Source organism: Rosa rugosa, chromosome 4 (assembly GCF_958449725.1).
Source record: "Rosa rugosa chromosome 4, drRosRugo1.1, whole genome shotgun sequence".
Lineage (NCBI taxonomy): Eukaryota > Viridiplantae > Streptophyta > Magnoliopsida > Rosales > Rosaceae > Rosa > Rosa rugosa.
This window is the reverse complement of record NC_084823.1, coordinates 57,033,132-57,045,759: the sequence shown is the minus strand read 5'-3', so window position 1 is coordinate 57,045,759 and position 12,628 is coordinate 57,033,132. Positions and strand designations below refer to the sequence as shown.

Below are 12,628 nucleotides of genomic sequence, written 5' to 3'. Positions count from 1 at the left end.
AGCTCAAATGAGTAGGGACTTATTATACCTAGCCAAAAACCAAAAGCGAAAGACCTAATAAAATAAAACATTACTTTGTCATGATCTGCAATCCTCTCCACCAATGTCGACTCTAGCATTCTGGTGAAAACTGCAATGAAAAAAGGAACCATGATGCCAAAAACATGGATCCCAGTATACAAGAATTGTGACCTAGGATAACCCAACCATCTTTGCTGTTGATGTAACCACCTAAGGAGCACACCATCGAGAAACCCCTGACCAACGCCAACTACCACCCACATAAACCCACCCAATTGCATGTCCCCAGAACATGGTTTCTTCCAACAATTAAGCCCACCTACCAAAGCTCCATGAATCCAAGAACACACCAGACAACCAACCCCCTCGTTGTATCCCAAGTTCCCAAAGTACCCAAACACAATCATAATCCACGTCAACCAAAAGACGATCGAGTCACCGAACCCCAGCATACCAGTTACCAGATTCCACCACCGGCACCATCTCCCAACAAATCGTTGTCGGACAGTTGCCAGCACCATTCGATCTATGGCGTGAAACCATGATCTGGCCACTAGCCACCAGTCCTTCAAAGACCACCAGGAATTCACGCAGTGCACCGTCGCCGCCATATGAGAAGAAAACCAAAAACCGTGCAGCACCCACGACCAAAGATTAACCAGACCAAATAGATGAAACAACGCCTATCCGGTTACGCCTACCTTACGCCAACACGGCAAGATGCCGATGCCAACGCGGTAGGGCTGCCGGACAAGCAGCCGCCTAACCTCCGTAAAACTCAAACCCTAAAACGCATTCTCAAAGTCTATCCGTCTGTTGTAATTTTATCCCTATATAAAGAGACTGTGAAATGAAATAAGGTTCCCACTGAAGTTGGCTATATATGAGCACTTAATTCACATTGAATCGCCATCATATCTCCATTCAATAAAACAAACCCTAAAACTCTCTCTCTCGAGAACACTAAGCTTGCGGCGGCATCGGCAGCTCTAGCCCTCGTCCGGTGGCTCTCCGACGTCGCCTTGATGTTGTGGTGATGCTGCCGGACGGGCGACACATGGTGTAGCCCTCTGGGATCTTTGCTTATGGTTTTGACAGGTAGCTGGGCTTATTTGGATTGAAACAGCTTGGGGCTGGTGGTTCGTGCATACCGGTTCAGATCGACGGCGACGACTGGTTTTCGTTTCATCCCTTACGACGGCGGCGGCTGGGTTTTGCTCCAACCGGCGGTGAGTGTGCGACCCATACCATATTGGGGTTGAGTTTCAATATGTGGTGCGGTTCGTCCCTCTCTTCTGGGTTGGGCGCGAGCTCGGAGGCGGTGGCGGCGAGGCGGGGTCACGGCGGCAATCTGCAGACGTGCGTGGAGCTTGAAGGCTTGGGGCTGTGGAGAGAAGATAGGCTGGGCTTCGCTGTTGGGCCTGGCAGGATGTCCTTTAGGGCTGCTGGTTATTGGCCTGGGTCTTCACTTTGTCTTTTGGGCTAAGTATTGATCCTAGGGCTCCTAATTGGGTCTGTTTGGCCTCCAAAATTAGATAGATTTTTTCTTTCTAAGTTATACCCTATTTTTTTAGGGACCTTTGCACTTTTGTTTTATTTTGTGCCTATTTGCTATGTATGTTCATAGTTCATAGGCTCACTGAATAAGTGAGCATTGGTTGTCTAATGGGTGGTGCTAGCATACCACGTCCTAAACTTGCCCTAGAGTTGGCAAGGGAATGTATGTATCCGTGCCATTCTGGCTTGAGATGAATGATTATTGGTTCAAAAAAAAAAAAAAATATCTCCATTCAATAATTTTTTTTTTTTGTGTTCATCTTTTTTTTTTTTTTTTTTAAAAAGCCTTATATAGTATTCTTTAAATTTTATAAATGACATTGTTCCGTTTACCACAATTTAACTTGTTTATATTTGAAAAAACATAAGTGACTTAGAGGAATAAAATAATTCATTATTATCTTATTTCTCTTTTTTTCATGTAGTAATTAATAAATATTTTTTTATATTTTTCATGTAGCTCATTGACTCGATATCACAAGTCGACAACGGATTCAGAATGAATCAAAACAAGGATATTGGATCGATAAGAGTAAGAAACCTCATTCACTTGATACTACAACTAGAAACATAAGAGGCTTCATGAATTAATAAAAGCAACTTTTCCTAAAACTAAAAATGGAACAAAGTTAATGAATCTAATTTAATCGACAACTTTTCATTTTTGGTAAAAAAAAAAAGAAAAAATTTATCCAACTAACTTTGCGTAGGCCACATTCACAGGTAGTCAAGTATCACTTGTCGTCGCAAGAGGGCAAAATAATGAGAGATTATTCAGAGCACCGCCGTGCACTTGCACCAACATAAATGAATGGTTAGATTGCATTAAATACACTTTTTGTTTATTGAAAATAAAGTTGATAATAAATATCAATGGTTGAGAATTTGAGATTATTTTATAAGAGTTGGGTCACTTGCACCGTCGGTGCATAGAATAATTTCCACAAAATAATTGCCAACATCGAATTTGGTTGTTGATTCCACGGGGGGGACCCCGAGCTGATTCAGATCACAATTTAAAATCCCAACACCCAAATATGCATCTAATTCCACGTGGCAGCCGACCACTCGCCCAAGTGATGCTAAAACAAAATTAATCCTGATTCTTTATTTCTTTAATAACGCGAAGGAGCCAGATTAGATTCGTCCCCTTCGAAGCTTCCCTTTTTCGCGCCTTCACTAATTGTTATTGTTGTTTTGTTTTTTTTAGAAACCTTCCAGTAATTGTTGTGGGCCCTAACCTCATCCCCACCCAATCAACGGTCTATATTGGACAGCAAAGCCGAATTCCCCACTCGAACCTTGAATTTCCAAAAATATACGAAAATGCCCCCGAGGCAAATTCACCTATAAAAAGACTGGTCTGATGGAGTCACTGAAACTCACAGAGAAATCGGAGAAGAGAAGAAAGTGAGGCTAATGCAGCAGAGAGGGAGAGCAGAAAACCGCAGATCAAGGAGCTTTTCCAGATCTCGCATTGCCGTTGAGGGTTCTTAAGCCTTCCATTCCGTTTCAATTCTCTGACAATTCTTTAGCTCCGGCACTCTCGATCGGAATTCTCCGGTCTGCAATGGCTTCCGCTAACGGAAATGGAAATGGTGAGGGGAAATTTCATGTTTAGTTCTGAGATTAATTTGTATTTGTATGAGCGTGAGTAGGATCATGAGGAATTGTGGTTGTGATTCAGGAGGACAAGAGCGTGAGATACAGAAGAGTTATTGGGAGGAGAACTCGACCGATTTGACGGTCGAGTCAATGATGCTGGATTCCAAAGCCTCCGATCTTGACAAAGAAGAGCGACCTGAGGTAGATTTATATTTGTGTATCTTTGCATTTGTATTTGAATCTGAACAACACGTAATAAAACGATAAAATGGAACTGAAGCTGAATGGAAGTTAAAATTGAACCGAATTGGATTCGAGGACCAAATCAAATGCATGCATTGACGAAGAGATGTTAATTGTTTTAAGTGACTGATTAGACGAGAATTGAATCATTTTCCTCCTATGAACCAATCCCATACTTGTAACCGAGAAGCTGCAAATAGCTTTGCAAATCTCGACTGTGTAAGTAACTAAACGACAAGGATGCATGAAATGAGTGGAACTCCGTAATGAAATGAACAGCTATTGGCTTTGTGATGATGACATTTTATTACTATTTTTGGGATGATCCTCTTAATTGTTCTGTTTGCAAAGTTGATTATAAGCATTATCTTAGCGTTTCGGTTTTGTACTATTTGATATGATTTTTTCATAATCAGGAGTTGATTTAACTTGTTCATATCAGGTGCTTTCCATGCTCCCACCGTATGAGGGTAAATCGGTTTTGGAACTGGGAGCTGGGATTGGTCGTTTCACCGGCGAATTAGCACAAAAGGCTGGTCAGCTTATTGCAATGGACTTCATTGACAATGTGATAAAGAAGGTACCTGTTTTCTTTTCACACACTGATGTTGAGACTCTTATTTCTTTATCACACTAGTTTAAGTTTTGATATACTGTTTTTAGAATGAAAGCATCAATGGACACCATAAGAACGTCAAGTTCATGTGTGCTGATGTGACATCCCCCGGCCTGAAGATATCTGAAGAATCAGTGGATTTGATATTCTCAAACTGGCTTCTTATGTATCTATCTGATAAGGAGGTAATTTTTCTAGGCACCTGTTTCTCCCATTCCTTAATTTTCAAGTTAGAGCTCTGCTCCTTGTTTTTGTTCTTTCTTGTTTGCTGCCATGGTAAACTGAGGACACACTATGGAAGTGTACTGCCATTTCCTTTTGCTGCTCTTAGACTTGGGGACTTTAGTGTTATGTTCTATATATGTCTGTTCCATCTCTTGTTCATGATAAGATTATCAGACAATTTATCTGATCACCATCCTTTCTGTTAATCTAATTGAAATTTCTTTACATGTTTCAGGTGGAGAATTTGGCAGAAAGGATGATGAAATGGTTGAAGGTTGGTGGATATATTTTCTTCCGAGAATCTTGTTTCCACCAATCCGGAGACTCTAAGCGGAAATACAACCCAACCCATTACCGAGAGCCCCGATTTTACAGCAGAGTTTGTCCTCTTTACTTTCTTCAAAATTTTCCCATTTTGTTGAGGGAAAAATATGCAGAGAGATTGTTATTGTCTGAATAAGACATGAGTTAATTTGGTCATGCATGTTTAATTGTTTGGATCTTCATCCTCCTGCATTTTAATCAAAAAATTTTACATGTATTAAATTATGTTTTAAATACAATATCAAACTTGTCTACTATTCCTCTTGACTGAAACTTCCCACTGTGCTGGCCTTCTGCAGGTGTTTAAAGAATGCCATATGTGTGATGAATCTGGGAATAACTTTGAACTCTCTCTTGTTAGCTGCAAATGTATTGGAGCTTATGTTCGGAACAAAAAGAATCAAAATCAGGTATATGGAATTAGCAAAAGTTAAACTTGTAAATGCTCCTTTCATGCTAATGATAGAGGCTGACTAACAAGATGCTTCATTTATTACAGATTTGCTGGATATGGCAGAAGGTTGCTTCACAGAATGATAGAAAGTTCCAGCAGTTCTTAGATAATGTCCAGTATAAGAGTAATGGCATATTAAGATATGAGCGTGTCTTTGGACGGGGATTTGTGAGCACAGGAGGCATTGGTAATGACTAGTTGTCTTATCTGCTCCAACACATCTGATATAGAAACAAAACATAGAACCAAAAGCATAAATTTTGCACAACTTCATATATATTGAAAAGATAAATTTTTTATTTTTAACTGATTCTTTTGAGAGGGATTTCATTTGATCGTCCATAAGTTGAGTTATTAAGAAGGTACTGTAGCAGTATATATGAACTATTGTTTTCTGGATTAGTGGCATAACATGTGGATATTATCCTTCTATTTCTGAGTGGACCTATCTCTTTGAGCAGAGACAACTAAGGAATTTGTGGCAAAGTTGGAACTTGAGCCTGGCCAGAAAGTTTTAGATGTTGGCTGTGGAATTGGGGGAGGTGACTTTTACATGGCCAGTACCTTTGATGTTGAGGTTGTTGGCATTGACCTCTCTGTAAACATGATTTCCTTTGCCCTTGAACAATCCATTGGACTGAAATGTGCTGTTGAGTTTGAAGTTGTGGATTGCACCACAAAAACATATCCAGACAACACCTTTGATGTGATATACAGCCGCGATACCATTTTACACATTCAAGTAAGACCCCATCCTTTCCTGAGACCTTTGCAATGAAGGAGAATATATTGTCACTATACCTGTCTTCAAACTGACTGAACAAAAACTTATCATTATCCTACTTTGTCAAAACTTAAGTAGTAGACTTATATATATTCAAACAATTGCAGGACAAGCCTGCATTATTCCGATCCTTTTACAAGTGGTTGAAGCCAGGAGGTAAAGTTCTCATCACTGACTACTGTAGGAGTGCTGGAACTCCTTCTGCAGATTTTGCCGAGTACATAAAGCAAAGAGGATATGACCTCCATGATGTAAAAGCATATGGTCAGGTAAGGCCCTGATTATTTTTGCTCAACGCACCTTTTACAGTTTCTACTATTCATATTTTCTTGACAGAGAATGATCCTTATATGGTTATACTAATCTCAGATGCTTACGGATGCTGGTTTTGATGATGTCATTGCTGAGGATCGTACTGATCAGGTCTGCACGATGCAACAATATTTCTTTGTTTTTGTTTATATATATGATTATGAGCTTGGTGAACTGAATACCAAATTGTTTTGTGGCACATGTAGTTCATAAAAGTTCTGCAGCGGGAATTGAATGCCGTTGAGAAGGACAAGGATGCATTCATTGAGGACTTTTCTGAAGTGAGTTTCTTCCTCATTTTCTCTGTGCATTTGATATGTTATTACAGTTGCTCTATGCATTCATGAATTTCTGATTCTTTGCGATTGAAATATATTCAGGAGGACTACAATGACATAGTTGGTGGATGGAAGGCAAAGCTGGTCAGGACCAACTCAGGAGAGCAGAAGTGGGGCCTCTTCATTGCCAAGAAGAAATGATTATGACACCTCAAGTTTTGCATATGCAAATCCAATATTGTACCCGAGTTAGATATGTATTTCAGATAAACATTGTATTCAGTTGTTGGTGTGTTGTGGTTTAGACTGTCTTATCTTATTCTATGTTTGCCTGTCCTATTAGTGTTTGAACTTTTGCCATCTTATAATAATGGAATTCGGGTTTGTCTTTGCTCATTTGTGTCTGAATCTCTGCGTTACTGCATCAAAGTCACTATTTGCTCGGTGTTAATCATCTTCCTTGCTCGGGAAAATTTGCAATTTTCTGTCTATTTTCAAGACACAGCTTTTGCTGACGAAATCATTCTCAGCTTTTATCTACTGTCAAGGTATATATGTACACGTACAAGTGGAGAAAATTAACTCGAAAACAAGCATTATGAGCATCACTATAGAAAATCTGTTAGATCCTTTTTGGACCTGACAACTAATGGAGAAGTAGAGAGACCATTTTGTAATTTTTGGTCAACTGGAACCCTTAGGAGATCACCTTTCTCCTTGCTCTCTTCAGAAACTATAAATTCTTTAGAAGTGGAGGACCCAAATATCTGCACCACTAGGCTTCCACCTAAAATAAAATGCAGCCGAGTAAGTTCTGGAGATTCTGTACACTTCCTGATGTTCTTCTTTATTTTCAATAAATTTATGTCATTGCGTCAAGGTTCTTACAAAACTAAAAAGCAAGATGGTGAAACAGGCTTACCAAGCACAAGAGCTGCACCGATCCATCCAAGTGCTCCCCATCTTTCACCAAGAAGAAACCATGCAAATCCAGCTCCCCACAGTGGCTCCAGCCCATAAATTATGGCTGTTTCTGTTGCTGAAACATCGCGCATCGCTGCAATCTGTAGTCATAAACAACTTATATCAGGACTCTTCTCATACTTAATGATACATTGAACTACATTTCATGCAAAACCAGTTCAGTGGCTTTAAGAACTATCAGACTAGTGCTAAAGATTCAGTCTGTACCTCAATCCATAAGCATATCCCAGTTGAAAATGCACCAGTATAAAGTGCAGGTATCCATGGAAATGCAACAAGCCAATCCCACATCTCTGTCCACGTCCATGTTAATTGGTTGGAAGTTTGGGCACCATCAAACCACCCTCCAATAAAAACCCAGATTGTGGATAAGACAGCAACAACACTGACCTAAATAAACCATGGAATTGTTCAAGTACAAGGTTTGAATAACTAAAATGTCCAGAGAGAATATGGATGACTTGCATAGTTGCATTGACTACCTCATATCCAAGAATTGCTAAGAAGTTCTCCTTCTTTGTGCTTCTTGAAATATGCTCAGTTCGAAGCATGTGAATTCCAAAAAATATTGCACTCAAGAAGTTGAAGAGATCTCCAACCTGTTCAAAAGAAAGTACTAACATTGTTACAGCTTTTCCCCTAAGATAATTAAGGCCAAGGCATCAAGGACAGAACCATGTAGTGCTTACATTTGGAGGTGATCCGCTGCATTCCAGCATACCAACCCCAAGAGCAGACATGAGAAGGCCGAACCAGGTTCTAGCAGGTATGATTGATCCAAACAAGCCATCAAGCAAAGGTACCACAATAACCTGTTCCGAGTTAATTAGCAAGATTCAATAAAATGTACTAGATTTCAAAGACAACTGTTTTTATATTTCATATGAAGTAATACCACTTTCTTTTAACCAGCTACATATAACTTTCTTATGCAGCATTCCATGATTCATGAAAGCTATTGATCAAGACCTAATGCAAGACATGGTATATATGTATTCTTCGTCTCTAATATAGCTCAAAGTTAAGTTTGAGCTTGCTTACTGTGAAGAGGGAAATAAACGATGCACGGCCAGCATCAGATGTAAGTAAACCAAGTGCCTCAAGAAGGTAGCCTAGACTGATCCAGAACCCCAACTCAATCCCTGCATTTCGGATCTGAACATCACCCCGTGATCGAAACACGAATGGCAGAAATGGAATTGCTGACATGATAAACCGCACCGCTGAGAAGGCTGCTGGGTCCATGATAGTTTCAACTTCTTTAATAACTGGAATGTCACTTGCTGCAGTTTCAATCACAAATTCACAATATCTCTCTTAGAATTTTGGGACTTCAGATATGTTAACCTAATAAGTTGCTACTTCAATACGATATGAAAGTAGAATCCTTAACCAACAGAGTGAGACAACAGAGATTCTCAATTCATTAAGGCATATATAATATAATAACCTCATTTTTTGTCACCCTTCAATTAAAAAAAAAGGCGATTTTTGTTCCACAATATCAGTATTACTAAATTTTGTTTATGCTAGAAGGAGCTAATCTAAGCAACCTTTACTACCTATTCACAAGCTAAATTGCTCAAGGAAAAAGTTACATACCATAGACAATTGTGATTGCATTGAGCAACAGAATACTCCTCATCTTCTTGGATGCAAAAAAAGCCTTTTGCCACAAAGGTCGTCGCTTTTTGGAACCAGATTTCAACCCCTTATTCTTAGCTTCATCCTTCTTGCTGTTCTTGATCTTCTTCTCATATGGTTTGTGCTCATCACTGTGTAAAACAGAGAAAGTCTCATCATTGGTTCTTTGAATTTCAACAGATTTCTTGTCTGTTCTGTTCTTGTGAGTAGCATTCTGAGATGTTAGTGATGAAGTGGAGATGGGATCTAATGAACAAGCGATTAGACGCCGCCGTTTGTTGGGAATGGTAGTGGAAAAGAAGAGGAACATGGAGGCAGGGTTGCTAAAGTAGCTTGAAATTTTTGAGCCAGAGTCAAGTGTTGTCACCCTCCATATATTTGATGATGAACAAGCCATGCATAAGCTAGATCAGACTCTAATAAAGCTCACAGCCCCCTCTCTTAGAAACTTAAACTACGAAATTAGAAGCTGAAAGTAGATTTGCACTTCAGAATGAAAATTGGGGACCAAGAAATCTCTCTCTATTAAGCCTTTTCTCTCTAGTTTTCTTGCTCAATTGAATTTAGGCCATGGAAGCAGAAGTTGGATTTGCAGAGACTAGTTATAGACTTCCAAAAAGAGTGGGGTTTCTGTATTGAAAATTTGAACAGTGGAAATGGGTAGAAGACAAACAGCTATTCTATCCAGGAGGGAATACTAAACGTGTGGCACATGAGATTTTCATTTACTCGTTAATTGGGGTCGGTGGTCCAAAAGCTTCAATTTTGATCATATTGTGAACCTTTTACACATGATTTCTCAAAAAACAAAACCTTTTTTGGTTGACCCTCTAAGTCAAGAAGAGGAGAAATGGGTTTAGCTTGGCTAATTCATAATTTACTAGAGCTGAAAAAGATAATATTACTATGCAAAATGAACTATCTGTTAATTATTGCTTGTATCAAAAGAAACAGCAAACTAGTTAAACAGAGGCCTTCAGTTTTCAACACCGCCAATCACTTCTTCTTCTTCATACTCAACATCTTCTTCAACCGTAGCATCTTGGTACTGTTGATATTCAGCAACGAGATCATTCATGTTACTCTCGGCTTCAGTGAATTCCATCTCGTCCATTCCTTCTCCCGTATACCAGTGCAAGAAGGCCTTCCTCCTAAACATGGCTGTGAACTGTTCGCTTACTCTTCGGAACATCTCTTGTATGGAGGTGGAATTCCCAATGAAAGTTGAAGACATGGTGAGACCTTTAGGCGGGATGTCACAAACACTGGACTTGACATTGTTGGGGATCCACTCAACAAAGTAGGAGGAGTTCTTGTTCTGCACATTCATCATCTGCTCGTCGACTTCTTTTGTGCTCATTTTGCCTCTAAACATGGCTGATGCTGTGAGGTAACGGCCGTGGCGTGGATCAGCTGCACACATCATGTTCTTGGCATCCCACATTTGTTGTGTAAGTTCCGGGACACTTAGGGAGCTGTACTGCTGTGAATTTCTAGATGTCAGAGGTGCAAATCCCACCATGAAGAAGTGAAGTCGAGGGAATGGGATTAAGTTCACAGCTAGTTTTCGGAGGTCTGAATTTAGCTGACCAGGGAATCGTAGACAACAAGTGACTCCACTCATGGTTCCCGAGATTAGATGATTCAAATCCCCAACTGTATCAAAAAAAAAGGAATGAAGGTTAAGCATATAAGAATTAGCTAGCAATCCTAATCCAAATAACCATTTGGTTTTGGCTTGCTGTATGAGGATCCCAATTAGGCTACTTAACTTTCCGTATCATTAGGAAATAATAATTAGGTGCAATACTCATAAATAAAGAGACTTAATTTGGATGGATCACATACAATGTGGAATCTTAAATGTGGATTCAACTTACAGTTTGGCGTGGTGAGCTTGAGAGTCCTCAAGCAGATATCATAGAGTGCTTCATTGTCAAGGACCATACACTCATCCGCGTTCTCAACAAGTTGGTGAACAGAAAGTGTTGCATTGTAAGGCTCCACAACGGTGTCTGATACCTTCGGAGATGGAAAGACAGAGAAGGTGAGCATCATTCGGTCTGGAAACTCTTCTCGGATCTTTGAAATGAGCAGAGTTCCCATTCCAGACCCAGTTCCACCACCAAGTGAATGACATACTTGAAATCCTGCATTAAGCAAAGGGCTTCAATATCAATATAATGTCAAGCTGTCTTCGTCACATTGTTTTCAATCTGGCTTAGCCTTACAACATCAACATCAACATCTATTAATGAGTATTAGCATCTGAAAGACTAAGTCCAATTTAAGACGCTCTTTCTATGATGGTTTAGGGAAAAGACAGAGTTTGTCTTAGACATTGTACTATCTCACGTACGTCTGGTCAAAACCAAAAATCTAATCCTGCAGAATGAGATGCGTCTGTTTTATATTCTTAAACCCTTTTGCCTATAACTAGCCAATGGATTTTTGACTAGAACACAGAGCAAAACCAGGTCAATCTTATTGCCGCCTAGCTAGCTTACAAGTTTCATCAAGAATTAAATAAATTTTTTGGTGACGTCAAGCCCTAATCATATAAAATCCAATTTTTGCAGTGATATTTACAACAAGAAAACATTGATCTAACTGATCGTTTACACACTAATTAACACAAAACTTGTTCTCAAAATTGTAATAGGTAAATCACTTCCTATCTATCGGTATTGTTCTATACAATACTCCAAAATACTGAAACTCCAAAATCAGCCGAAAACTGTTAGATTAGCTCATTGGACAGACACACCGGAAGCAGTAACTAATCTAATCACTCATGACTCTAGAATTTCAATACTCCGAAACACTGTAGTATTTTTTACATATCTCATGAAGACTAATCAAATTCAAGTTGCAATATGATCACAAAAATTGTACGTACGTACCTTGCAAGCAATCACAATTCTCTGCCTCTTTCCTAACAACATCGAGCACCGTATCAATAAGCTCCGCGCCTTCAGTGTAATGCCCTTTCGCCCAGTTGTTGCCGGCGCCGGACTGCCCGAAGACGAAGTTATCTGGTCGGAAAATCTGCCCGTACGGCCCGGCCCGGATGCTGTCCATCGTACCCGGTTCCAAGTCCATCAGCACCGCCCGGGGCACGTACCGGCCTCCGCTGGCTTCGTTGTAATACACATTGACTCTCTCCAACTGAGTATCAGTGGTGCCGTTGTACCGGCCGGTCGGGTCTATGCCGTGCTCGTCGCAGACCACCTCCCAGAACTTGGACCCTATTTGATTCCCGCATTGCCCTCCCTGGATGTGAAGGATCTCTCTCATTTCGGGGCTACGTTAGGGGCAAAATGGGAAAGATGTGGGTTTTAGTGCAACCGATGGTGAGCTTTTGGAGGGAAAGGGGGTGGTGGGGGTTTACTTTATACGGATCCAAGGGGAGATGATCCGACGGTGGAGATTGGATAGAAGCATCTGACGGCTGAGGAGTGTCCGACTAAATGTGAGTGGGGTGGGTGGTTGGTTAGGTTTGGACGTGAACAGTTTGCCATTTGTGAGTGTTTGATTCACTATCGCCGGCTTAACAGGGCTAGGCAATTTACTTGCTAAAA

The 12,628-nt window shown here is 40.2% G+C and overlaps 3 protein-coding genes across 4 annotated transcripts; 1 reads left to right on the top strand and 2 right to left on the bottom strand.

The window, feature by feature from the left end:
- The first annotated feature begins 2,953 nt into the window (after window positions 1–2,953).
- LOC133707420 (phosphoethanolamine N-methyltransferase 2-like) lies at window positions 2,954–6,815 on the top strand. Of its 2 annotated transcripts, none has more exons than XM_062132986.1 (12): window positions 2,954–3,176; window positions 3,269–3,384; window positions 3,869–4,006; window positions 4,090–4,227; window positions 4,503–4,646; window positions 4,891–5,001; window positions 5,091–5,232; window positions 5,507–5,787; window positions 5,937–6,098; window positions 6,199–6,252; window positions 6,348–6,422; window positions 6,522–6,815. In XM_062132986.1, the coding sequence occupies exons 1-12, from the start codon at window positions 3,149–3,151 to the stop codon at window positions 6,618–6,620; spliced, it is 1,488 nt and encodes a 495-aa protein (XP_061988970.1). In that variant the 5' UTR covers window positions 2,954–3,148; the 3' UTR covers window positions 6,621–6,815. The 2 variants fall into 2 exon arrangements, with proteins under 2 accessions (XP_061988970.1, XP_061988969.1); XM_062132985.1 differs by having other exon boundaries at window positions 3,266–3,384.
- A 110-nt stretch (window positions 6,816–6,925) lies between these two features.
- On the bottom strand, window positions 6,926–9,642 carry LOC133707421 (uncharacterized). Its single transcript, XM_062132987.1, has 7 exons — window positions 9,006–9,642; window positions 8,445–8,686; window positions 8,093–8,215; window positions 7,886–8,002; window positions 7,611–7,793; window positions 7,342–7,483; window positions 6,926–7,206 (listed from the first exon to the last, which is right to left on the bottom strand). The coding sequence occupies exons 1-7, from the start codon at window positions 9,442–9,444 to the stop codon at window positions 7,028–7,030; spliced, it is 1,425 nt and encodes a 474-aa protein (XP_061988971.1). The 5' UTR covers window positions 9,445–9,642; the 3' UTR covers window positions 6,926–7,027.
- A 151-nt stretch (window positions 9,643–9,793) lies between these two features.
- Window positions 9,794–12,404, bottom strand: LOC133707422 (tubulin beta chain-like). Its single transcript, XM_062132988.1, has 3 exons — window positions 11,951–12,404; window positions 10,928–11,197; window positions 9,794–10,703 (listed from the first exon to the last, which is right to left on the bottom strand). The coding sequence occupies exons 1-3, from the start codon at window positions 12,342–12,344 to the stop codon at window positions 10,024–10,026; spliced, it is 1,344 nt and encodes a 447-aa protein (XP_061988972.1). The 5' UTR covers window positions 12,345–12,404; the 3' UTR covers window positions 9,794–10,023.
- Between the last annotated feature and the right edge of the window lie 224 nt (window positions 12,405–12,628).